The sequence below is a fragment of the Pristis pectinata genome, chromosome 10 (assembly GCF_009764475.1).
Source record: "Pristis pectinata isolate sPriPec2 chromosome 10, sPriPec2.1.pri, whole genome shotgun sequence".
NCBI lineage: Eukaryota > Metazoa > Chordata > Chondrichthyes > Rhinopristiformes > Pristidae > Pristis > Pristis pectinata.
This window is the reverse complement of record NC_067414.1, coordinates 62,081,288-62,108,222: the sequence shown is the minus strand read 5'-3', so window position 1 is coordinate 62,108,222 and position 26,935 is coordinate 62,081,288. Positions and strand designations below refer to the sequence as shown.

Sequence of the window (26,935 nt, the reverse complement as noted above, 5' to 3'; positions counted from 1 at the left end):
TGTTCTTATTGACTGGTAGAGCAGGCACGTGGAGCTGAATGGCCTACTCCTGCTTTTATTTCTATGTATAAATGTAATGAGAAGGAGCACAAAATGCAACCGTTGTTAGATAATGCACGAAATAATGCAGGTGTCCATCTTTACATTTTTAGGCCCATAATTTGGGACCAGGTCTGAGCTGTCTGAAGGTCCATGCATCATTGTATTTCCAGTGGCCAGATCCTGCTGGGCTTTCAAGTCTTTCAAGCATCTGATTTTCAGCATTCAAAACCTTCCTTTAATTCCTTAAGAAATACATTTTTAATGCAAACTAATCATATTAGTCATGATTTTGCAATAAGCTATCTTTATTGAAATTAAAGAAACAGTACAGTATATTTTGTAAAAAAATGCACAATGGCAGGTGCAGGTAAGAAAACAAGTATAAAATGCATAGGCACTGAAATTCAACAACCACAATAGTTAAATAATATTCAATTTGGACTGAAACAATTATCCTATGTCATACTGTTGCACATTAGAGAGATTTATAAGCATTAAGCCCCTACATAAATTGTAATGTTTAAGCAGAGAATATCAGTGCCATTTGTTGCCCCATTCACTCTCTCGCTCTCTCTCGCTCTCTCTCTCTCGATTGGCTCTGCACAAATCGCCCAAGGCCGGGGGTGAATGACAGTCAGCATGCAGGAAAAATGGTGAGCCTGGTACATTGCCTGCAGAAATAATCGGATTTAGCTTGCCCCTTGACCAGCAGTCATTGGAATCTGCTTCCCTAGCTTAGGCACGAGACGGAGCAAAGCTGCCCCATCATTTAAGCCCACTCACTACCCAGTCTTCACTGAAGGATGACGGCTGATGGCTCACAACTGACAGCTGCTGTTCCTCAACAGGAGCCACAAGGCAGCATAATATAAAACGTTATAAGTATAAAGAGTGTAAAAGAATAAAAACTGCTTTCCTCTCCCATAAACAAATGTGTTCCAACTGTTGCAAATTACTGCTACTAATAAAAATGTAGTATTTTCTACAATTTTGTCTGTCTTGTCCGCCACAATTGCTGAACCTCATCAACAATTTAAGTAGGTCCTTTGTAAGGAGCTCATTAAATGATGTTTGTCAAATATAGCTTGGTTTATAAAAAGTGCCATTAGCATAGCAGACATCTAAATTATCAACATACAAACAAAACAGAGACAATTTAATAGTTTATATTAAGAACAGGAAAATCCTCAAAAGCTTTAAGATTCACCATTCATGAATACCTTTTAAATGTCTTTTTTTCTGCTGCTCATTCCATTCAAAATGGTGCCCTGCACTGCAGGTCCATACCTTTACCCAAGGGTTTGCAAAAATTATAATCTCTAAATGTAAACATTGTTATTACAGACAATAAAATGATCTAAAATCAGATCTACTTTCACTGAAACAAGTGGAAAGAGTAACTATTAGCAAATAAATAGCATATATTGTTGTGACCAGGGAAATATAGTCATGGATCATATAATTGAAGGCAAGTCATAAGCTTTTACAGATACTGTTGAGTGACATAATTCCAATATATCAAAGCGAAAAGAGTAAAACCATGCAGGTTGATGGGAGTGACCGGAAAATTAATTGATATACGATCTATACAATTGGCTCACATCATAGAACAACTATATTCTAGTGATCCTACTTCCTTAACATGCATATTAAAGACATAAACACCATTACACTGGAGGAGGGAGTACAACTCTAAAGTTGTGTCAAATCTAGTTTAAGTACAGATATTCCAAGAAATGAAAATAGGGATTAGTGGCTCTAATCATAACTTTTTTGGGGACATTTTCCTTTAAATAGAAATGATTGAGGTGATTCAATGATTATTGTTTCAGTGCAAAAAAGCAATTTCTGATGGGTAATGGACCAGTAACAAGAGGCTAAGAGTTCAAAAATCACCAGTATTAAAATGAATGACATTCATTTTATGGATTAGAGGGCATGTGCTGTCAGGAGAGGCTGGACAAACTTGGGCTCTTTTCTCTGGAGCAGTGGAGGCTGAGGGGTGATATGTTGGAAGTGTATAAAATTATGAGGGGCATAGATAGGGTGGACAAGCAATATCTTTTTCCCATTATTGAGTGATCCATTACCAGAGGGCATGTATTTAAGATGAGAGGGAGTAGGTTCAGAACAGATGTGACGGGAACTTTTTTTTAACTGAGAGAGTGGTGGATGCCTGGAATACATTGCCTGATAAGGGTGGTGGAGGCAAATTCATTGGGGCTTTTAAGAGGGGTTTGGATGGGCACATGAATGAGAGGAAAATAGAGGGATATGGGGATTCTGTAGGTAGGAGGAAATAGCTATGTAGGCACAACATTGTGGGCCTGTTCTGTGCTGTACTGTTCTATGTTCTATGACATTACACAGCAGAAGACTATTAGTATAGAGAAAGTTAAGTGCATCTGGGTAACACCCATTTTTCTCCCATTGCATATCCTCCCTTGAGTTGGGTCAGTAGGCAGGTTGGAGATGATGTTGCAGGAAACGTGCACATAATTCTGATCAGAAGAGTAACCTCAGCCAGACTGGAAAAGACAAAGAGGAGATATTCTTTACCCCTGCAAGACACAGGCATTTTGGTCTTTGCATTGGTGAATAAGAAGCCAAACTCCTGCAACACTGATTAAACGCAAAAGGAAAGTGCTCACCAGAATTGGAAACCTTATCACTGCAGCCTCCATTCCTGAGATCAAATCACCCACAGCTTTAATTCCCATCCAAAATCCTGACTCCAACCATCCCTCAGTCCAGAATTCCAGACCATGATCCTGATTCAGCTCTTTCCCTTCTGATTCAAAGTTTAACCACAATTCTGTGACCCAGACTGCAGTAGCACCTGCCTCTATCCACAGCACCATCTTCATTATGAAGCCTGAAGCTGATTAGGGAACATCAGATCACCAGTTGTGGGTGGGGAATAATAAAATTAACCCCCCACCCCAGAATGATGTATAATAAACTGCTGTTGCTGCAACTTTAATAAAAAGGGAAGTAGGAGCAATATTTGCAAAAAAAAGAAATCTAGAAATGAGCAGAGGAAAGAAACCATAAGTATGGTCTTTCAGGGAGCTGGCACAGAATGACCTCATTCTGCTTTGTAAGGTTCTGATTTTGAGGGATTCCTTTGACTATTTCCTTTGACAATTAAAAGGGGTATGAAAATCTAAAGCTGATTACTTCATGCTCCCCTGCCCTCAAGCCTGATAGTATTTAAAGATAAATAAATCGTAATAAATTCTAGGAAGTCTGGAAAAGGAGAAACAAGTAAGTGAGTCCTATGTAAGAAAAGGCCCCTCTACTGAGTGAGGTCCAATTTTCTCATTCCCCTAACACATTGTGATTTTATCATATTTCACCTGCAGGTAATGGAGTAAACAATCTGACCTTGTTTTTTTGTTTTACGTAGCTGGATATGCTTTACCATTTGTCATTTAACTTTTCTCAGTATTTTCAGTTATGGGAGTGCCCTTATTGTACTTTTGTCCAATGCCATAGGGCACATGTGCTGCAATGGTTCCCATCTCCTGTGCTCCTTTAATGTGGAACATTTGATCATCAAAGAAAATATGAGGGCGAATTTTTTCTAACAATGGTCCTTTTGGTGCCCCAGCTAGAAAGAGTGCTTCATCAACTTCTAGCCCCCAACTCCGAAGCGTCTTCAAAGCCCTCGCTCCAGAACTTGCAGCACTTCTTGCTGTGACAAGATAAGTCCTAATTGGACAGTCGCAGCGTAAATCTTTGGCATGGAACTTCTTCTGGAGTTTTCCTAATACTTCCAAAAATCCCTTGAGAGGACCCTGTATATAAAATAAATGAATAAATTTTACTTTACTGGGCATGGTTTCTAAGTCACAGTCTAGAAACTAAACAAAATAAAACATTTGTGCCTATCTTTTTAACATGCAAGTTGCACATAAAATGTTTTAAAATGCTTGCAGCCATTTCTTGCAGAAATCCCACTCATCAGGACATTGGTCCATGCAGTTCTGGGCAAGATTCTGATGATATTCTGGTGTAGGTATCATTTCCCCATCATTTTTCGTGCATGTGATGACTTAAAAGAATGAAACTGGATACATTTTTCACTATTTGCTTCCTGTCAAATAAGGAGTACATCACAAAGAAAGTCGGAAACCAGATGTGATTCAAAAGGTCCCCATTGGGGCATTGATTTTATTTTCACTGACTCCCTGATATAAACTTGTAAGTGCTAACCTTTCATAGAAATACAATACTGACAAAGGTTGTAGTACCAGTGCACTTGATTCTATAATCTGTGGCCCCAATAACTGCTGCTGCAGCAGCTCTATTATGGCACAAGGACTGATTTGACCATTCCATAGTATGCACTGCCCCATTACTGTGTAGGTTAACCCTTCCCTGCCCCACTTTACCTCTCAAATTCCCTCCTCCTGTTTCCTACCTTCCACTTCGTCTATTGATCCCCTCCTCCCACCACCCTACCCCACCACCAGTATTCCTCATCATCATGAGATCTTTGTATGACTGCTACACAGAAAACTCTTTAATAGCGACGACCTGCTTTCCAGTGCAATGGCAAATGTGAACTCAGGCAGCATCTTTCATCTGTGATCGATCAATTCAATGCCTAATGCTATTAAATAGAAAAAAAATACACAACCTTGATTTCTTAGAACTGAAGATGTTTCAATGTAGTGATTTCTTTTGGTGACATCCATCTGGTTATCAGGGAAAATATGATCCCTATTTAGCTCATCAAAAATAGTTGGTACCCACATTCCAGATTCCTATCTTTAAATTTCTATTTAAAGCTAATTTCCCATCTTACACTATCATTTGAGGTAATGACTAGCACTAATGCCAGTTATCATTTAAAAGAACCTCTCCCCCTAATACCACCATGTACTGTAGATTCAAGTCAACAGCAATTTGGAACAAAAGCAAATGATATGTCCACTGGTCTTGAAAGCCAAATTCAATTAAATATCTAATGACTGGAGTCAGAATAATGCTATCTGTTTAAAAAAAACTGTTAAGTGTTATAGGCCAAAAAGTTACTCACTCCATGGTGTGGTAACCTCTCTGTTCTCCTTTGCCAACTAATAAAACCCAGAATCAAGTTTCATTTCCCTAATCATTGCTGATTAGCACCTTCCCCATTTTGACTCTATTTGGAATATAAAAATAGATTTCTCAAAAACATTCTACAGAATTTAGAGAGAGTAGGGCCATAGATAATACTTTTCCATGTGAAATGTTAGGTTGGAGGTCGAAGCACAAACTGAGCAAAGACCTGAAGCCTTCGTGTTCCCATTCCTAAAACAAAATCATGAAGGAATAGTCAGCAGGCATTATTCTGTAGAGAGAGAAAGAGAGTTAATGATCCAGGCCAATAATCCTTTTTTCCAGCATCTGCAGATTTTTTTTGTAAATTTTCAATGTCCTGCTTTTCCCTCACTATATCAAATGGAAATCAATCTCCATTTTATTCCATTATTCCATTTTAGAGCCTCACATTATGTACTGGAACATGCTCAGAAATTCAGTCAGAGCTATTAAAGAGAAGCAACTTTACAGAAGTAGGTTTTCTTCTATTCCCTCTACCTACTATACATCAAATTTTCTTCCCCATTAACACAAGTAGAAGTTCCAGTCTTGTTCTCCTCCTTTTCTTATTGTTCATCTCAAAAGGTTGCATCTTTATTTTAATTTCTGGTTGCATTGAACCAGCAATTCTCATACAGGGTTGGCATTCAGGTACTTGATGAAACCACTGAATAGAAACATCCTTGTGTGCTTCATTCACATACTGCCTGCTGGGAAACCGGTGAACATTGTTGAAGAGTTCCTCTGTGGAGCCACACAGGCTGCCACAGAGATAAAGTTAAATGATGAAGGTAGGGTGAAAAATGGAGATGGGGATAGGAAAACAAGAAGGGAAAATTAGAGGACAATTTATTCCATTGCTTTCTTACATTGCTCTCAATATGTGAACTGCATTCAAACACTCAAAAATGTTTATGTGAAGGATGCAATTAAAAATTACACTACTTTCATTTAAAATATGTCATGACATATATTCCACAAATATATAAAAAGAGAATGCAATGGCAAACTGCACTGTAATGGATTATTTAAGCCCAATATGGTACTGAAAAACAACTTTTCAGCACTTTTCTTTCTAAACTCTACAGTCAGGTTACCTGACTCAAAACCCAAATAACCCAACCATGTACATCAGGCTTGGGTCGCATTGGATATAAAAAAGAAATTAAGTCTGCTCAGTTTGGATAGGCATGGGCTAACTTTTTTTTAATAAATAAATGCACTGCCCTAGAACCTTAGTTTGAACCTAGCTACTCAAACTGAGCCCAATAAAGCAGATACGTCAGGGTTGAGTTGGGCTGGGTGTTAATTAAAAAAAAATGGAAGGACCTCAGGCTTGAGTCGAGTCCAGATCAGCAGTGGTCAGGTTGAGTTTAAATCTATAATCATGCAGATCTCCACTCTCAAGACCAAGCCTAGCAGCCCACAACATAGTGTGGAAGAAATCCTGTCAGATGATCAGAATCTGAGTGGACTAATTCCATTTATTTTGGAGTAGCCTTCAGAAATTTTCATTTGAATCAGGTAGGAACTTCAATACTAAATGTAAAAAAAATTAACTGTCAAGTGTACTGCACACTGCTGTTAGCATGCCTAAAAAAACAGGGGCAAGTGGTCGATGGGGTTAGGGTTAACTTTCAAGCTAGTCTGATGATTATCAATAGACTCAAGCCTGTGACTAGAGTTGCCTTTGCTTTTGCCTGCCCTTGGGTTCCTGCTGCTTCTGGATTGGCAATGCCTGCTAACGGCTGAAATACTTCTTGAGCTTACCCCCCCACCCATTTTACCCTGCCACGCTGAGACTCCTTTGACAGTTCTGATTTCCTAAAGTGAAGAAACTACTTCTTCCCAAGACTATTCTGAGTGTGCACTAGGTATTGAATTACTGAAAGCTATTTGCACTAGACCTTTCAGGCAATAACTGCGGAATCAGCATGGAGCAAATGAAAACCAAATAGTTCCTCTGTGAATGGAGACACAAGAGGCTGCAGATACTGGAATTTTGAAACAAAAAGAAACTTCTGGAACAACTCAATGGGTCAAACAGCATCTGTGGAGGCAAAGGGATGGTCAACATTTCGGGTCGAGACCCTGCATCAAGACCATCCCTCCGCCTTCAGAGATGCTGTTTGATCCACAGTTCTTCCAGCAGTTTATTTTTTAGTTCCTCTGTGAAATTGCAAGCAAAGTGGTAAGTGTTTTATTGCTTCAAACTTACCTTTGCAAGAGGATTGTTTTCATACTTCTTCTCATGTTCAAAAAAGGTATCTAATCCATGAAGCTTTACGATTTTCTCTGACTCATCAGAGAATAGAACAGCATCACCATCAAATGCCACTCTCAGCTGTTTATCTGAAAGGTTCAGGTCCTTCTTCATCTGAAACATGGTGGCAGCTGCTATTCCTGAAATCATGTAAAAAGATAAGCCAGGGTATTATTACAGACCATAGCTGCTAAATAGCTTCCTGTAGCCAACATTCACATTTATCCTACAAGAAATGTTCTTTTAAAGGCATACTTTAATCCAACAAATACCAAAATTTGAAAATGACTGAACCCTTGACTCCTAGGGGCAGACCAATCCCAAACATTCTTTTAACTATGTAGATTAGAGGGGTCAATCTGAAGAGAGCAAGGTCACAATGCAGTGCACCTATTCCAGTGCTCATCTCCCCAGTTTTCTTAATATTATATTTCAAAAGTTGTTTTTACATGTCATAAAAGCACCCCAGCTATTGGGAGGATTTTAACCCCCTCACACAATGGTAGTGGTGAGACAAAAGCAAAGTGATATCAAAAGGTGCAAGAGATTTGTTGTGTGAAAAGGTTCTTTTGGAATTTTAAAGATGGAGGGCTCTGGACACAGGCTTTGGATTTTAAAAATAGTTTAATCACAAAGGCAAATGCGGGGACAGAATGAATGGGAACAGATGCACACACACACACAGACAGGAGACCGCGAACATGAGGGGGAAATTGCAACAAGGTTGAGATACACACACACACACACACACACAATAAACAAGGTACAGCTTATCGAGGGATAAACACTTCAAAGCCTGAACTCCTTGACCCAGGCAAGCATTGGCCCTAACACTCCCTGGAATCTGACTAAGATGCTCCCAAACCACGTGGTGGTGCACACTCTTACCAGTGGTCTCTGCAGCGTTGTCTCACTATTCCTGGGGAAGTCGAAAGAGGAAGGGCCAGGAGAGTGCAACACCTCTTATAGTGCTGGGAGGCTGGGTGGAGCCCGGCCAGGTGATTTAGACAGGCCAATAACTTGGAGGTCAAGGACAAAGGTGTTTACCAAGGCTAATGGTCAGGCAGGTTCAGGAACAAAGGTGCTCTCCAAGGCCAATCCCTGTGCCCACACCTGATGGGTGGGGTGGAGCCAAACCTTGATTGACAGTGATGTCACTTCCGATCCGATAAGCAACGCTGTCCTCCGACCAGAGGGGTCAGTGTTGTTATGGTCACGTGACAGCTATGTGCTCTCATACTACAAGACTCAATACAGCATATTTCTGAGAACTTTTTTAACTAAACTACAACCCAATTTCAACTCCACTATTTCAAGGCATGTTGTGAACATGAAATGTAACAAACATTGGGGCTGGCTGCACAACAGAGGAAGAGAAGATGAAAAGCAAATATGCCCAGGTTGTCCTCTCTTCAATGACACATTATTTTATGTCAGTACTAGGAGCTGCAAGATTTTATTTTCTCTGTTGAGAGGAGGTGCGTACATTGGTATTCATTCGTATCTTGATTTGTGTACAAATCTAATCCATGCCCCAACCCCTTAATCTAAAGACATCTATCTGCTTCAGTGCATCACTTCTTCTATCAACACACTGAGGGGGGGTGGGGTTAAATGGTGGGTTGAGGTAAGAGGAGGTGGAGGCAATGGACCATATTATGTATTAGAATCAGGACCTGAATCAGAGAGATTGTGGTTACCGGGTTGGGGTGGAGGTGTCCAAAGCAATTATGGATTGTAATGAGACATTAGAGTTTTGGAGAGTTTGATCAAAGCTTTGACATGGAGCTTAATAGGATTGGTAGGTGAACTTGGGGAATGCATTCCTGCTCCTTCTTGTCCATTGGCAGATAACCATTTTACACCCAGCACTTCTTTCCTCCCTGCAGCTGCTAAGTTTCTCAAAACTTAGTTAAAACATTGACAACATATTTTTTGGGCAGTTATATGCTAGAGATTCAAATGAGCAACCCACTTTTAAATGAGAGTGAGTTGATTTAACATATCCCCAATTTACCACCGTTAAAACAGAAAGTGAGCAAGTTTGAAACTGCTGAGCTCCCATTTAAAATTTTTAACATTTTAATTTCTGATCCAGCTGAAAATCTCACATTTCCAGAGATTAAACTGTGAATCTGTTGTTTGTCTTGTGCCTTAGAAACTGAAGTGTGACATTATGCCTTTAAAGTGTTGTGTGCCTAGTTGTGGCATAGAGATTTTGACAGCATGATGCAATGTTGATGTGCCCTATGTGTTCAAGTACTAAATATTTTGCATACATAGCTGCATGCTTTGGTTGATATTGGCTCCAAAGTACTGAGCTAAGTTACATTGACAATATTTACCCAACATGTGATGAAGTAAACGCACATTACTTGATTTGTACAATACCTACAAATAACATTAGTGAAACGTTGCAATAGCAGAGTAAAACAGTAGATAATTGAGAGAGAAATGTTGCCAGAATATCCTATGCCATCTACTTGGACCTCTGTGGCCAAATTTCAATCAGGAAAAAGTCCTCACTTGTAAAGTAAATTTATAAAATCCATTTTTGTAGCTAATTGTCTTGCACCATAGTATCGGTTCAACAAATTCAGAGTAAAACCACATTATCAATGTTGCTAAATATAATGTCTTCTTACTACTTTACATCAAACTTAAAGACAAATTTTGCACGTAATGGCCTGCAGTTTTCTCAACACCTCTCACTGGTCACAGATTTGTTGACTTGCTTTGTTGCAAGAAGAGCATTTTCCTATGACTCTTAGCAACTGCTAATGGTTTTGTTCAGCTCTGCAGTGTCTTGTGGAGAAGAACAATAAAAGGAAGTGGTGTGATCACACTTGTCTCCTCATACTAGCCCTTAAAATATCAAAGCAAGCTCATATGTGTCTATCTACTGTCCCAGCTGAAACTTTGTACTTCCTTACAGCAACATCATCTCTCATTAAAAGTGCTATTCTTTCTTAGTTTCTTCATTGCAGTCCATTTCACTCTCACTTTGATTTTTTTGTTGCCCTCAGTAATTACACTCCTTCAAATGTTCCACACCCTGATTGAATTAGAAAAAAATGTTCATTGCTTTGTGAGATTAAGATATATGCTTGGCACTCAATTATAGGGCTAACTTCGGCAGTTTGTAAAATTAGACATGGGAATACAATGTATAACTAACTTGCACCAGCTGATTACAATGTAGGCACTACACAGAATTATTTTAACACAGCAACAGAATAAGGCCTTTTTTTTCCTTCAAGTCTTCTCTGTCATTCATTGATATCATGGCTGATTTGTGACTAAACTCCTTTGAACTGCCTTTGCCCCAACAACATTTGGTTAACAAAAATCCATCAATCTCACATTCAAAATTGACAAGCGACCTAACCACAATTTTCATTTGTAGAAGAGAGCTCCCAACCTCTTTCACCTTTTCAAATGGAAATGTTTCTTTACTTTGGACCTGGAAGACTGGCTGTGCAATCCCAAACAGCAGTCGTTTCTACCTCTCCTGAAAGTTCCCTTTAATCTTCTGAAAATTATGGTCAAATCACGACTTACCCTTCTAAATTCCAAACCCTAGTTTAATTGTTCTTTGGAATTTAACCTTTGAATCATAGGTTCATCAAGTTTCATTCTGGTAAATCTATGCTGAATTCCGACCCAAGGCCAAAGCATCTTTCCCAAGGGAAAGTGGCCATAAAATACACATTGTGTGGAGCAGCAGCAAAACTTCTTAAGATTCCCAGCTCTGTATTCTGGTCCTCTAAATATAAAGGTTAACATTCCATTAGCCTTTGATTGTTTCCTGTATTTGTCCATTACATTTAATGATCTATATTTATAGATCCCTCATTCTCTTTGGACCATTTTTGTTTTCACCTTTCTGTCTTAGAAGTACTCTGTTCTATTCTTTTCAGCTCCACATTTACCTACTTTGAAATTCTTTGTCACAATTCTTCCCATTTCATTAATCTATTAATTACATCCTTGTTATTTAATGCTTTCTTTTGCACATAGATTTCAATTCTGCCTTTATTTGTGGGCTCAGGCACTACAAGTCACTTCCTGACAATTAAGAGTTGCTCTGTTATCCCTATGCTCTGTCTCCTGCTGCTTAACCAATTTAGAGACAAGGTGAATAATTTCTGTGTCCAACTAATACAACCATACCAATGATTGCCTGTATGAGTCAGTAGGAGGTCCATAATGTAACCAACCAGCAACAATTAAAGTGAACTTATGCTTTCAAGCTAGTGTCACCTCTTGGCTGCAAGAAGTATTGGCAGTAAAACAGAAAATGAGTCTGCTGAATGAAATGAATGAATGTAACTGAATGAATGTAAATGAAAGAATAGAACAACATGGATGGAAAACAGGCTCTTACATTTTAAAGGCCTTTGTAGAGGAGCTTTAAAGCAGAAGAGATGTCTTATATGTGCAAGAAGCTAGGAAGACTTTAAAACATGCAATTAGAAGGCTATGGAACCAAACAGCCACTGAGTTCATTTATGCTCCCGAAGACCTGCATACCATGCTGCAGTCTCAAAAATCTTACACAACTAGTCAAGATCGATCAATGCATCATCAAATGTCACATACCGTTAACTGTCCGCAGGCCTCACAAACAGCTTAATTCAGCATATTACTTTATCATTCACCTGCCAACTCCTCAGTGAATGAGGACTCAAACCAATATACACATGCTTCATCTCACCTTTGCACAATCATATACACACACCCATACCTCAACTTGTATACAGCACCAGGCTATTCAAACATGACAGCTGGATCATCTAAAAAAATTAAACTGACATTTCCCTTTATTCATACAGGATAAGGTTGCACACAATGAGGGCCCCAGGAGCTAACTAGAAGGAAGCAGGTGTGGCTGTATGGCCTAACCCCATAGAGGGGACTGTGCTGCCCATTTCTAGGATAGTCCTTACTGTGGTTATTGCCAATGGTTGCACTGAAACCAAAGATTAGAGTGTCCTCACACCCAAGCACTCTGTTCTCAGATCCCATCTCCCTATTATTCTTCTCTGATGTACTGCAGATGTAAATGGCAACTCTTCCTTTTCACCTTCCCCTCAAATTTTATCTTTGTTACTTTTTCCAATGGATTAACAGTAATGACAAAGGTGCACCATCACTCAACAATCGTTGCCAACAACTTAAATGTTGATCCAATGTGCATCTTAAGAGGATAGCACAGAAATGAAGTTTGAATGTAGCAAGACACAGGGCTCAAACAATTTGATGTCAAGGCATAAGATAACAATAGCCGGGTGCCTGAAATTTCTACTCATAGCATTTGGATTAAGGCTTCCATGGGTTACACCAACTGTTGTCAGGACCTGTCTGGTTTGTGAACCTTGCATTTGCTGCACGTGCACTCATTCAGTCATCTTTATGACACCCTGCATAATCTGCTTCACAAGTGTGTACACCACCCCTCGAATTCTCTTTGTTTCCAACAATCCCAGTTTTACAACTACATATTCAATTTGTGCAATGCGAATTAGCCACTGACATAGTGAAGATCTACTGTGTATCAAAGTATACACTACAAAAATGTCGAGACTCAACAGGTTATACAATATTACCACCCTTACATTTTTAAGGGTATATTTAACATACATGAAAATATTTCAACATGCAGCAGTGCTGTATGAGATTCAAAGCACACAATAGATAGATAAGCTAGATTTTGGCTGAAACCATTGAGATTTCCACACTGAGCAATTTAAAATTTCATTCAAAGCAGATAATTTCATGTTTATAGAGACAATCCAGGCTCAAAAGATTGAGCCGCCTTCTTGTAACTTCATGTCTGTGACCAATTTTCAATGCATAGCCAGTTTAAGAATAATAATAGATAAAATAACTAGCCAGTATACATATTTTTTTAAGCAAAATTATACAACCTATGATTTTAGTGTATCACAGTGGGTGCACTAAACTGGTGTTGCAGTAGGGCAGCAATTAATTTTATAGGCCTTGGGGTCAACTGAACAGATATTGCAAATTTTTTGGAGGTAGGAATGATTGGGGCCTACGCCGAGATCAACTGAGGATTGTGAGCAAGAATTGGGATGGAGGGGGGGGGTCAGGTAATCAGGTAAGTGACAGGGATGAGATTCAACACACACGTTGCCATTGGGCATGAGATTGGGAGATCACTGCCCAAGGAAGGAAGGATCCAAGGAAGCTTGAGTGTCAGATGGACCAGAGGAACAAGGGCAACATCAGGGCATGATAGGGTGGTGCAGGGAAACAAGGGATGAAAGGTAATTAAGGTACTTAACTCATAGGGCTCCAGACCCTACACTGTGGTGTGAAGACTAAGCTGTCCCAGAGAGTGCCAGGGAGTTGTCTCAGCTCAGACAACTTGGTCTAATTTCCCTCACAATGCTGCAGAAAGTGCCCTCCATGAGGAAACACTTCATTCTGTGCACAAATGACATAAAAATGTTGAGGTCACAAGGCCAAATTGCACCAGGAAATGCCTGGTTGTATTTCCCGACTGATGTGAAATGACCAGAAATGGTCAGATATTATCTATCATTTCAAAAACAAAAACAGTTTAAATTGCATAATTCTGAAAAAAAGTTGTGTCATTGGATTTTGAGGCAAACATATTTTAATAATTTTTCTAACACAGTCTCGTATATTCCACAATACAGACATGATTAGCAACCTATAACATCTGTCGTCATCACCATTCTATGAGCTGCAAGAAAAAGGAGCTTAAGATTGGAGATAGGTGTGAAATAACTGGTGTAAAGGAGCTGTCAGTCCAATTCCATCACCTCTTCTTCCTCTCACCAACACCTCTCAGCCCTGCCCTATTTACCTCTTGCCTCACACCTGCCGTGTCCTAAGTCTACCACCAGCAAACCCCTCTCCTACACATCCCCTTCCGGATCAGCTCCGTCATTCCCAAGACATGCACCGCCAGCCCCACTCAACCATCCCCACATTGTCCTCTTCCAGCCCCAATGCACCAGCCTCTTCACCTCCCTCACACCAGCTATTTCTAGCCATCCTTTATACCAATTGGACTGCAGAGAGCTACACTGCTGAAGGCCAAGGCCAGTTTGTTTTTTATTGCCTTGTGAAACCATTTCATCCTGTCGTGGATTACTTTGTTGGGACCTTACCTGCTTCAATTGCCTCTCCCACTTTCTGAGGATCTGCCGAGAGGTACAAATTGGTAAGATATGCTTTCAGGTACCCAATGGGGCTTTTTCCACCTGTCATACAGAATCTTTCAATTGCCAGACCTGTTTGAGAAAGATGAAAGGAAATGTAAATTAAAATATGAGTTCCTCTTTAGGAAGTTTACTGAAATTCATTTTTAGTTTATCAGTATGTTTTTATAAAATAATCTTTCTGAGTGGCTAATAGAGCTATTCAGAAAAGCATTTCTTATTGACTAATTGTGAGACACTTCAGCGAATAAAAGGAAAGCAGGGTCTAGCAGAGTGGCCCAGTGTTAAGGTGGTAAGTTAAGAGGCTTTGGTGAGTGAAGGTTCCTTGATATTCCTTTTCAGAGAGCAGTCAGGGCAGTGGCATTCTCCACCTGCAGGATGTGGGAAATCAGGGAAACTTCCAGTGTTCCTGAGGACTTCACCTGTGGGAAGTGTGTCCAGCTGCAGCTCCTGACTGACCGTGTGAGGGAGCTGGAGTTGGATGCTCTCAGGATCATCTGAGATGCTGAGAGTTTCATAGATATGAGCTATAGCTTGGTGGTCACACCTAAGGTATAGGCAGAAAGTAGTTGGGTGACCACCAGGAAAGGAAAAGGGAGCAGGCAGATAATGCAGGATTCTCCTGTGGGCATTCCCCTAGAAAACAAGTATACTGTTTTGGATACTGTTGGGAGGATGACTGTTCAGGAAAAGGCAGCAGCATCCAGGTCTGTGGCACCATGATTGGCTCTGAGCCTCAGAGTTGATGACAGAATGGACTATACTGACAGGGGACTTGATAATTAGGGAGGGCAGACAGGAAATTCTGTGGCTGCAAAAGGGACGCTGGAATGGTGTGTTGCCTCCCTGGTGCCAGTGTCCAGGATGTCATGGAGTGGCTACAGAACGTTCTTAAGAGGGAGGGTGAACAGCCAGAAATTGTTATGCATGTTGGCACAAATGACATGGGTAGAGAAAGGGATGAGATCCTGTGTAGTGAATATAGGGAGCTAGGAAAAAAGTTTGAAAAGCAGGACCTCAAGGGTAGTAATCTCTGGATTACTTCCAGTGCCGTGTGCTAGTGAAGGTAAGAATAGGAGGATATGGCAAATGAATGTGTGGCTGAAAAATGGTGCAGGGGGCAGGGATTCTGATTTTTGGACCTTTGGGATGTCTTCTGGGGCAGAGGTGACCTGTACAAGAGAGACAGGTTACACCTGAATTGGAGGGGGACCAATAACCAGGCAGGCAGATCTGTGTGTTCTACTAGGGTGGGTTTAAACTAGATTGGCAAGGAGGTGGGATCCCAAGCATCAGGGAGGCAGATGAGAGGCTGGAAAGTGATGCAGAGGTCAGTGACAGGACAAGCAGGAGAATGGCCAGGATCGATGAAAGCCTTTTGGATTAAATTGCATCTATTTCAATGCAAGAGGTCTGACAGGTAAGGCGGATGAACTTGGGGCTTGGGGCTCCGGAGTTGGGGATATTATACCCATTACAGAAACATGGCTAAGGGAGGAACAGAACTGACAGTTTAATGTTTTCAGGGTACAGGTGCTTTAGGCAGGATAAAGAAGGAAAGAGAGGAGGGGGAAGTTGTGTTTTTTGATTAAGGTGAGGGTCACAGCAGTAGTCAAAAATGAAATTACTGAAGGATTATCTAGTGAGGCTTTATGGGTGGAGCTGAGAAATAAGAAGGTGATGATAACATTGTTGGGATTGTACTATAGGCCCCCAAATAGTCGACAGGAATTAGAAGAATAAATATGCAGGGAGATTGTGCACAGAGTTGTAAGAATAATAGTGTTGTCATAGTAGGGGACTTTAACTTTCCTAACATAGACTGGTACTGTCAAACTGTTAAATGAATTTGTTAAATGCATTCAGCAAAGTTTCCTTGGGCAAAATATAAAGAGGCCCTGCTAGGGTGGGACAAGTAACTGAGGTGACAATGGGAGCACTTTGGGACCAGTGACCATAGTTTTACTAGCTTTAAAATAGTTATGGAAAGGGACAGCACTGGTCCACAGGTTCAAGTTCTAAATTGGGACAAGGTGAATTTTGATGGTATGAGACAGGAGCTTGTTGTGCCTTTTTTGAGAAGGGCAGCAAAGAAAGACTGATTTGGGGTAGTCAGTACAGCTTTGTGCATGAGAGATTGTGTCTTATGAACTTGATTGAGTTTTTTTGAGGAGGTGACTAAGAAAGTTGAGGGCAGAGTGGTAGACATGGTTTATATGGACTTCAGTAAGGCCTTTAAGGTTCCACATGGTAGGCTGCTCTGGAAGGTTAGATCTCATGGAATCCAGGGAGAGCTGGCTAATTAGATACACAATTGGCTTGATGGTAGAAAGCAGAGGGTGATGGTAGAAGGTTGTTTCTCGGACTAGAGGCCCATGAGTAGCGGTGTGCCTCAGCACACAACAATGTGCTGGGCTCATTGTTGTTTGTCATCTGTATCAACGATTTGGATAAGAATGTACAAGGCATGGTTAGTAAGTTTGCAGATGATACTAAAATAGGTGGTATAGTGGACAATGAAGAAGGTTTACAGAAATTCCAGGGGATCTTGATCAGCTGAGTAAGTGGGCCAAGGAATGGCAAATGGAGTTTAGTTTGGTTAAGTGTAAGGTGTTGTATTTTGGAAAGTCAAATCCAGGTAGGACTTCCACAGTAAAGAGCAGGACCCTGAAGAGTATTGTAGAACAGAGGGACCTTGGAGTACAAGTACATGGTTCATTGAACGTGGAGTCACAGGTAGACAGGGTGGTGATGAGGGCTTTTGGCACGCTGGCCTTTAAGTTAAGGCATTGAGTATAAAAGTTGGGAGGTCATAGTGTGTTGGACATGATGGTGGTGAGGCCGCACTTGGTGTATTGTGTTCAGTTTTTAGTTGCCCAGCTATAGGAAAGATGTTATTAAACTGGAAAGAGCAGAAAAAATTTACAGGACTTGAGACAGAGAGTTATAGGGAGAGGTTGGACAGGCTAGGACTTTATTCCTTGGAGTGTAGGAGACTGAGAGCTGATCTTTTAGAGGTGTACAAAATCATGAGGGGCATAAATAGGGTGAATGCACTCAGTCATTTTCCCCCCAGAGTTGGGGTATCAAGAACTAGAGGGCAAGAAGTGTCAGGAATAAGGGGGATGAACTGACGGCTTGGATAAGTATGGGGGACTATGATATTGTGGCTATTACTGAGACGTGGCTGACGTCAGGAGAGGAGTGGATATTGAATATTCCTGGTTTTCGGTGTTTTAAGAGGGGGAGAAGAGGAGGAGGGGTGGCGATACTGGTCAGGGACACTGTTATGGCTGTGGAAAAGATGGATGTTGTAGAAGGATCATCTCTAGAGTCCGTATGGGTGGAATTAAGGAACAAGAAAGGAGCAGTTACTCTACTAGGAGTATTCTATAGGCCCCCCGGTAGCAGCAGAGATATAGAGGAGCAGATTGGCAGGCAGTGTTTGGAGAGAAGCAAAAATAACAGGGTTGTTATAATGGGAGACTTCAACTTCCCAAATGTAGACTGGAACCTGCTTAGTGCCAAAGGTTTAGATGGGACAGAATTTGTTAAATGTGTCCAGGAGGGATTCCTGATGCAGTATGTTGACAGGCCGACTAGAGGGAATGCCATGTTAGATCTAGTTTTAGGAAATGAACCGGGACAGGTGAAGGATCTATTGGTGGGTGAGCATTTGGGGGACAGTGACCATTGCTCCATAACCTTTAAAATTATCATGGACAGGGACAGGTGCAGAGAGGACAAGAGGATTTTTAATTGGGGAAGGGCGAACTATGAGGCTATAAGGAGAGAACTTGGGAGTGTAAATTGGGATGTCCTTTTTGAAGGAAAATGTACCATGGAGATGTGGTCGATGTTCAGGGATCTTATGCAGGATGTTAGGGATAAATATGTCCCGGTGAGGCAGAGAAGGAATGGCAGGGTGAAGGAACCGTGGGTGACGAGAGAGGTGGAACGACTTGTTAGGGAGAAGAAGGTAGCGTACATGAGGTATAAGCAGCAAGGTTCAGACAGGGCCCATGAGGAATATAGGGTAGCGAGGAAGGGGACATGAAAAGGCGTTGGCTAGTAGGGTTAAGGAAAATCCCAAGGCCTTTTTCAAGTATGTGAAGGGTAGGAGGATGGCTAGGGTAAAGGTAGGTCCGATTAAGGACAAAGGTGGGAGAATTTGCCTGGAGGCGGCAGAAGTGGGAAAAGTTCTCAATGAGTACTTCTCTTCGGTATTCACCAGGGAGAGGGGTCTTGATGACACGGAAGGGAGTGCTGATAGGGGTAATGTTCTCGAGGTTGTAGATATCAAGAGAGAGGATGTGTTGAAGTTGTTAAATAATATTAAGACAGATAAATCTCCGGGTCCTGACGGGATTTTCCCCAGGCTGCTTCGAGAGGCTAGGGAGGAGATTGTTGAACTGCTGGTAAGGATCTTTGAGTCCTCGTTGTCCACGGGGATGGTGCCAGAGGATTGGAGGGTTGCGAATGTTGTCCCCTTGTTCAAAAAAGGTAACAGGGATAGGCCAGGGAATTATAGACCGGTGAGTCTCACGTCTGTGGTGGGTAAGCTGTTAGAAAGGATTCTAAGGGATAGGATTTATGAACACCTAGAGAATCATGGACTGATTAGGGACAGCTAGCATGGCTTTGTGAAGGGAAGATCTTGCCTCACAAGCCTGATAGAGTTCTTTGAGGAGGTGACCAGGAAGATTGATGAGGACAGTGCGGTGGATGTGGTTTACATGGATTTTAGTAAGGCGTTTGATAAGGTTCCTCATGGTAGGCTTCTTTAGAAGGTCAGAGTCCAAGGGATCCAAGGAAGCTTGGCTGTGTGGATTAGGAATTGGCTTGCATGTAGAAAGCAGAGGGTTGTGGTGGAAGGAGTGCCCTCGGATTGGAAGGCAGTGACTAGTGGTGTCCCGCAGGGATCGGTTCTGGGACCTCTACTTTTTGTGATATTTATAGATGACTTAGATGAGGGGGTGGAGGGCTGGGTTAGTAAGTTTGCGGATGACACTAAGATAGGCGGTGCTGTGGATAGTGTGGAGGGCTGTCGGAGCTTACAGAGGGATATTGATAGGATGCAGAGCTGGGCTGACAAGTGGCAGATGGAGTTCAATCCGGAGAAGTGTGAGGTGGTACACTTTGGAAGGACAAACTCCAGGGCAGAGTACTGGGTAAATGGCAAGGTACTTGGCAGTGTGGAGGAGCAGAGGGATCTGGGGGTTCATATTCACAGTTCATTGAAAGTTGCCTCACAGGTGGAAAGAGCAGTTAAGAAGGCCAATGGGATGTTGGCTTTCATAAATCGTGGGATTGAGTTTAATAGCCGCGAGGTGATGATGCAGCTTTACAAAACTCTAGTTAGGCCACACTTAGAGTACTGTGTTCAGTTCTGGTCACCTCATTATAGGAAGGACGTGGAGGCATTGGAGAGGGTGCAGAGGAGATTTACCAGGATGCTGCCTGGATTAGAGAGTATTGAAAATGAGGAGAGGCTTAAGGTGCTAGGGCTTTATTCACTGGAAAGGAGGAGAATGAGAGGAGACATGATAGAGCTATATAAAATATTGAGAGGAATAGATAGAGTAGACAGTCAGCGCCTCCTTCCCAGGGCACCAATGCTCAAGACGAGAGGGCATGGCTTTAAGGTTATGGGTGGGAGGTTCAGGGGAGATGTCAGGGGGAGGTTTTTCACCCAGAGAGTGGTTGGTGCATGGAATGCACTGCCTGGGGTGGTGGTGGAGGCAGATACATTGGACAGGTTCAAGAGCTTGTTGGATAGGCATATGGAGGAGTGTGGGATGGGGGGGATATGCGGGAGGAAGGGGTTAGGTAGTGTGAGGGTGGTTTGATGGATGGCACAACATGGTGGGCCGAAGGGCCTGTGTTATGCTCTATGGTTCTATGGTATAAGTTGAAGGTGAGAAGTAAAAGATTTAAGAGGAACCTGAGGGGGCAACTTATTTTTAAAACAAAGGGTGGTATCTATGTGGAATGAGCTGCCAGAGGAAGTGGTTGAGGCAGGTACAATAATCACTTTTAAAATACAATTGGACAGGTAGATGAATTGGAAAGGTTTAGAAGGCCAAATGCTGGCAAATGGGACTAGCTTGGATGGGGCATCCTGGTTGGCATGGACCAGTTGGGCTGAAGGGCTTGTTTCCTTGCTGTATGACTCTAATCAAAATGCAATAAATACACTCATTAGCTCATCAAAATGCATGGTTAAGTACATTCCATTACAAAGGAAGTTACACACTTAGTGTGGATGTATTCATTCAAACAAGCTTTAAATGAATATTTAAAATGAATATTTAAACAAGCTTTAAATGAACATGCTGGAGACCCTGAATACGAATGCATGTTTTCAGCAGTCACTTATACAAGGCCACGTCTATAGTCAAGGTATGTGCACTGTACGTATGGATGCACATTTTCCCACAAGGGTGTGCAAGTCAATATTGGTCCAAACGTGTATTAACATACTAATGAAACAAGACATCAACTATTCAATCATGTCCTAAATTGTGCAATGCATGCACAGAATTCTCAAATTACACTCCGATCTCTAATCTTACTTTAAAGGAATCTGTGAAATGCATGTGCTGTGAGTTGAGAGCTAGGGCTTCATACTGAATGCGAAGGAGAAATACCCAAACTATATTCTAAAACTGGAACTCTCACAGTTATACTCTCAGAAGCTGACTCGTTATGGAATGTATGATTTACTCTCTCATTCCATGTTTCCCACTGGTGTTTCTGGGTGGGGACAGGAATGTGAACTGATGACTCAGTAAATTACACCCATCACTATGAGGGAGCCGAAAGCCTCAATTTTAACTGACCCCATTTGGCAATTGGAAAAAAAGCCAGCCAGTTACTACTCAGACTCTGCTGCCTTCTCCCATGTCCTTAGGGCACAAAGTAGGGCTCTAACTAATCCATTTGTGCCATCAGGACCTAATCTGTAATTTTAGTTGAAGACCTGAGCAGGGGAACAGTGACTGCTCCTCTGTCTGACAATCTTGTCAACAGCCAAACTGTTTGCCAGGTGAAGCCCAGAAGGCAAATTTAAAAAGTTTTAATCTGGGGGACTGATGTGGTCACCAATACAAGGAAGAGTTCACCTTCCTTGCACCTGGTTACCTACCTCCCATTTTTTTAATGTCGCAGGCCTCTCCAATCTTTTTGCTCTCTCTAACAGCTTTTCCATAGCTGCCTTCTATCACCTGAAATTTCCAAAGGCTACACCCAACCAATTCCCATTTTTAAATGTTTCTCTCATAGGGGGCTTTGCATGCAGCTTCTTGCTCTTTTGATTGGTGGAGGCCTTCAAGTCCATTACCTAACCAGGTTCTTCACTTTTTCTGGGCTCCTTACTCCACTGTGAAAATCAATGCTACAAAATATCACCCTTGTTCAACTGGGGAGAAAAACTAGAATTTGGGTAAAACTTCTGCTAGCTAATGTCATAACTGGAAAACAGAACACTTGCATAATAGACATAAAAAATCCACTTCTATGTTATGTCAATTAGAGATAAGTAGTGACCAGGTCACAGGGATAATTCCTATTTCTTCTTTAAGTACAACACCAAGAATACTTAAGAAGCTCAACCACCAGGGACAAAATAGCCCACTTAATCATTTTCCACCTCTGTAAACGTATCCCCCCTCTTCCAACCAGCACACTGTGGCTGCAACTCACTGAGAATTCTTTGACAGCACCTCCCAAACCTGCAACATCTACCACTTAGTAGTTCAAGGGCAGATTGCGAATGTCACTTTCTGCCCACATTCCCCACACACACCGCAGTGATTCAAGAGGGCTCACCAGTACTTTCGAGACCAATTAGGGTCAGACATTACATGCTGCCTCGCCAACAATGCCCACAATCCACTTATGACTAAATTGAGGAAGCATTCAATCACCAGATCTTGAGCAACTTTGATCATCATCTCTCCTTGAGTTTAAAAGGGGTGAATTAATGTACAGCATTGCACAAAAACTTTTAAATTAAAATATTTCAATGACCTATTAATTTTCAACACATTCACTTATAGCTTCCCCCTCGTTTAGCAGTAAATCAATTTGAATTGTTCATTGCAATGCAGAAAATGTGGTGCATACAAGTGTTTGTAATCTACAATGAATACACAGAAGTTATTAAAAGCTTTTCAAACAGAGCAGCTTTATCAGCATTTTAATATCAAATCATACACATCATTTTTCTACATTAACTTGTTTGCTTTTCTGACTTCCCCTGATTTTTATAGAGTTAACTCTGTTCCTCTCTCCATCGATGATGTGTGAGCTACTAGGTATTTCCAGCATTTTCTATTTATTTAACTTGATTCAGTACTGGCTATAGTTGTGTAGATGGCACATAACCTATGAAAATTATTGCTCCATTTGAGAGAAAATTCTTTTTATGATAGTGTTTATGTTGTGGGAACCAATTCAAAAACAATATGATAAAGGGGACCTGCCAGAAAATAGAAAAGTGTAGAAAGTGACCAAACCTGTTGTGACACGTTGATCTGAAATGTAAATAACCCTTTTATTGAATGTGCAATAACATCTCCAAATATCTAAATAAGATTTTAATTTATCTCTGCCCAAGGAATTACTCAGGTTATGTGTGTTGCCTGAATTCTTTGTTGCAACAGTCGATTTTTATACTTGGGTTTCTTAAGCTGGAGTCGAGCAATAAAGTGTGGAATCACCATTTACTGGTGTCCTCAATGGACATAAACTGGTGTTTCACTAAAGTGCAATATAGGTAAGGCAGGCCGTCACTCATACAATGAATTTGCCAAAAGTAATTTAGCCATACAACTTTCTTTAAAACATTTTTGTGTTTCTTTATTGCAAGGAACTGAGGAATGTAGAATTGCCATTTGTAATATTGGAGTAGCCACATATAATTTTGTTGCTGTTGAGTCCCAAAATATTGTTTGTGCACCCTCTACATTTCACACTTATTGTTGATTTTAGAGTCTTCCAAATAGTTATTGGCTCTACGAATAAAATTTAATTGTTTTAAATCACTGAAGCATTAATTTTAAATTGACATATTTGGATGATTGACATAACAAGCTATTGGAAAATGTATAATGTTCATTGACAATCATGGCGGTAAATATAAAAAGTTCAAAAGTACTGTGGCCATTGACTGTCTAAATTTAGTGAAACCTCTTACACTTAAGATAGTCCAGTTGTAAAGTGACATGCTTGTACATGCTCCTAAGATTGATATTCTCATACTCCTTTTCAAATATCTTTCTTTGATTGGTTGAAATCTCAATGTTTGAAGATAAATGCATTATTACATACCATTTAACTATATAGTGAAACCACCCAGAATATCTTTTGTTGCTTAGCAACTTATTTCACAGGAATTCTGTGCAGGTAAATACTTTCATTGCTAAGAAGAATGCAAGGCCAAAAATCAGTCACATTATTGCAGTGGTAAGCTCCCAGTGAGCTGGCCAAAGGAGGGACAGATGCTTCATACGGTCAGTTTTCCTCTTCAAGTGGAACAAGGAATCATATTAGTGGAAAGAACCTGCACTGCATTTGGGGGTGCAGCAGAAGAACCACAATACAGATCAAAAAGAAAAGGCTTAATTCTGGTAAATACTTAGAGTTTCTGTGAACATACCATAGTGATTGATACTGTTTATCAGCCGTACCCCTACTTGAGCATGGTTGTTTGTCATCAGAACTACATCAAATATTTCATCACTGTCAGGGTAAAGTTCACGGAGTCGTAAATTAACTGCTTCCAATGCCTGGAAGAAACAACTTCATTACATTCGAACAAAAGACTGCTTTGAAAACACAATACAAGTAAATAATTCATTCCTCAAGACAGTGAAAGCTGTTTTGAATTCCAAACTATTGATTAAAATCCATAAACTAATCACTGAAATTCCAATCAGGCTTGTTCGATCTGGACTTTCAACTGTCCTTTCCAATATCCTTTCATTTTTTTTTAATATCCTTTGTCTTTTAAGTACACTTCTAATTCTCTTCTAATTAATGTTATGGTCTCTACCTAATTTGCCAGTTTGTGAATTTGCAAAGTACCCTTCATTCTTTGTTATTCTAATTAGTTTGAATTCTATTTGGATATATATTAATGAAGCTCCACAATCAGAGGAGGAAAAATTTAAAAATTTGAGCTGTTGGTTTGAGTGAGGTCAATCATCACTTCTTCACATGTACAGTAGTGGAAATCTCTAACCCTCTCCCCTAAGATGCTGCTGTGCTGCAGTCAACTGATAGACTGTTAGGTAAAATTATTAAGAATTGTGAAGTTAATTTGAATTGATAGGGTATAAAACATTCATGACACAATTGAATTGTGCAATAATTCTGCTGTTGCATTACTAGAAACTTGTAAATTCAGTAATACTTTCCTCTTTTTGTGTTCAAAGTGTCTCCTTGTATAAACCCAGAATATCATTTAATTGTTGATGGAGTTCCACTTGTACTTTCATATTTTAACATTTTAAAGATCCATTTCTACCTGCTTAGGTCTCTCTCTCTCCCTCCCTCCCTCCCTCCTCCCCCTTTGTTGATGATCTTGCTAAATAATTTTCTCCAAGTCCTTGGAGGCGGGCAGATGTTCTAACATCTTTGAGAAAGATACAGAATGAAGTAAAAGTCCACAATACTAAAAACGAGTTTCAAATGCTTTCTTGTCTTAAAGTTTTTTTTGGAAAAGTTCAACATTTTCCAAGGCATAAACCACCCCTTTTACCTTTTGGAAAATTCAAAATGAATGATCTCTTTTATCCCACTATAAACCACTGTTAGTCTAACGTTGCCAAAGCTATTTCAGCTTTTGCCTGGAATTGAAATCGCCTGTTATGCATTTAGTACTCCGCAAGATCAAGTGAATGATGAAATCTCTATAGGTAATTTTATTGCAACTAGGTTGGGTGGCCAGCTGCGAACCCCGTCCCCCACCCCCTCCCAAAGCACACACCTCCCCACCATTTCACACCCCCCCCCCCGAAAAAAACACACACTCCTCCAGTGAGGGACAAAGAGCCATAACGCTAGTGCGAGCCTAACTTCACAAACACTGGCAGAATTCTCGCAGCAGCCATCTGCTTCTCAGCTTCTTGTGTAAGGGGAAGGACACAGCTCGGGAAAGGAAGTTGCAGGAGAGGGAACATGCAATACCTTGACCAAGGGGAAGGCTGGTCCCTTCCGCAGTGGTTCCTCTTCGTGTTCCTGCTGATGTTTCACGTACTTCTCCAGCCCGTGCTCCTCGTAGATCTGTCTTTCCTCCACCATGTTAAAGAGGCAGCGAGAAGACACAGCGATAGTGATGGCATACTGAGACCTCGGCTGCAGAAAGTACAAGGGCAGCGATATTACACTCTTCCCAAGAGAACCGAGTCCTTACATCCTTCTGCTATAACTGCGGAACAGCCGCAACCCTCAACTTTCAGGCCCTTTATACTCACGGTCCGGAGCTTCTTTGCAGAGGCCAGGCTTTCAAATTTCTCCCGTGCAGCCTCCCAGTCGGTCTCTGTGTTCTCGGAGCCGGCTTTAACCTGCTCTTCGCTTTGATTAACAGCACCGTCCTGCATTTCCACTTCGCTCATTTTTAAAGCAAACGTGAAAAGCTATTAATGAATACGGGCCGGAGTTACCGTCTCAGACAGGCACAACCAGCTCCTGAAAGGAACTACTGGTAGGAAGTAGGAGTGTCAGCTCTGGGCGTTGCTGCATCTGTGATGCTGAGCCTGAGGCGGGTCGCTCGAACTCAGACTGACGGAAGCTAAACTGCAGCGGATACAACAGCATTTTCAGGTTTCCAGTATCTACAGTGTGCTGCTTTCCAACAGCTTAAAAACTTGATTTACTTTCTCCACAACAATCCTAGACAATGTTTAAAGAAATCGCAGAATTCGGCACAAAATACGTTTATTTATTTGGAGTATCTGGTGCTTTCCTTGGCCTCTTAGGAGGGATGTGGACCTTGCTAGCAAGACCAGGATTTATTGTCCCTTACTAATTTTCCCTTAAGCTTTCCAGTTTATTTAAGGGTCAACCACATTGCCCTAGGTCACATACAGGCCTGACTGGAAAAGCAAGGCAGATTTCCTTCTGTAACTGAATCAGATGGGATTTCAGAGCAATTTTGTGGCTTCATGGTAGCCAATGCAAGTGTTTTAATTCCCATATATATAATTATTTAAACTACACAGCTCCAATCATGGGATTTGAACTCTGCCTCAATAGTCTAGAAGCCTTGATAAAGATACAGTAACCTCATCACTATAATAACCACATCCTTGATTTC

General features: G+C 41.0%; 1 protein-coding gene across 1 annotated transcript; it reads right to left on the bottom strand.

Annotated features, from left to right (window-relative positions):
* Positions 1-335: 335 nt before the first annotated feature.
* Positions 336-26,351, bottom strand: LOC127574804 (cytosolic 5'-nucleotidase 1A-like). Its single transcript, XM_052024175.1, has 6 exons — positions 26,094-26,351; positions 25,807-25,974; positions 24,275-24,404; positions 14,563-14,685; positions 7,352-7,536; positions 336-3,842 (listed from the first exon to the last, which is right to left on the bottom strand). The coding sequence occupies exons 1-6, from the start codon at positions 26,232-26,234 to the stop codon at positions 3,477-3,479; spliced, it is 1,113 nt and encodes a 370-aa protein (XP_051880135.1). The 5' UTR covers positions 26,235-26,351; the 3' UTR covers positions 336-3,476.
* Between the last annotated feature and the right edge of the window lie 584 nt (positions 26,352-26,935).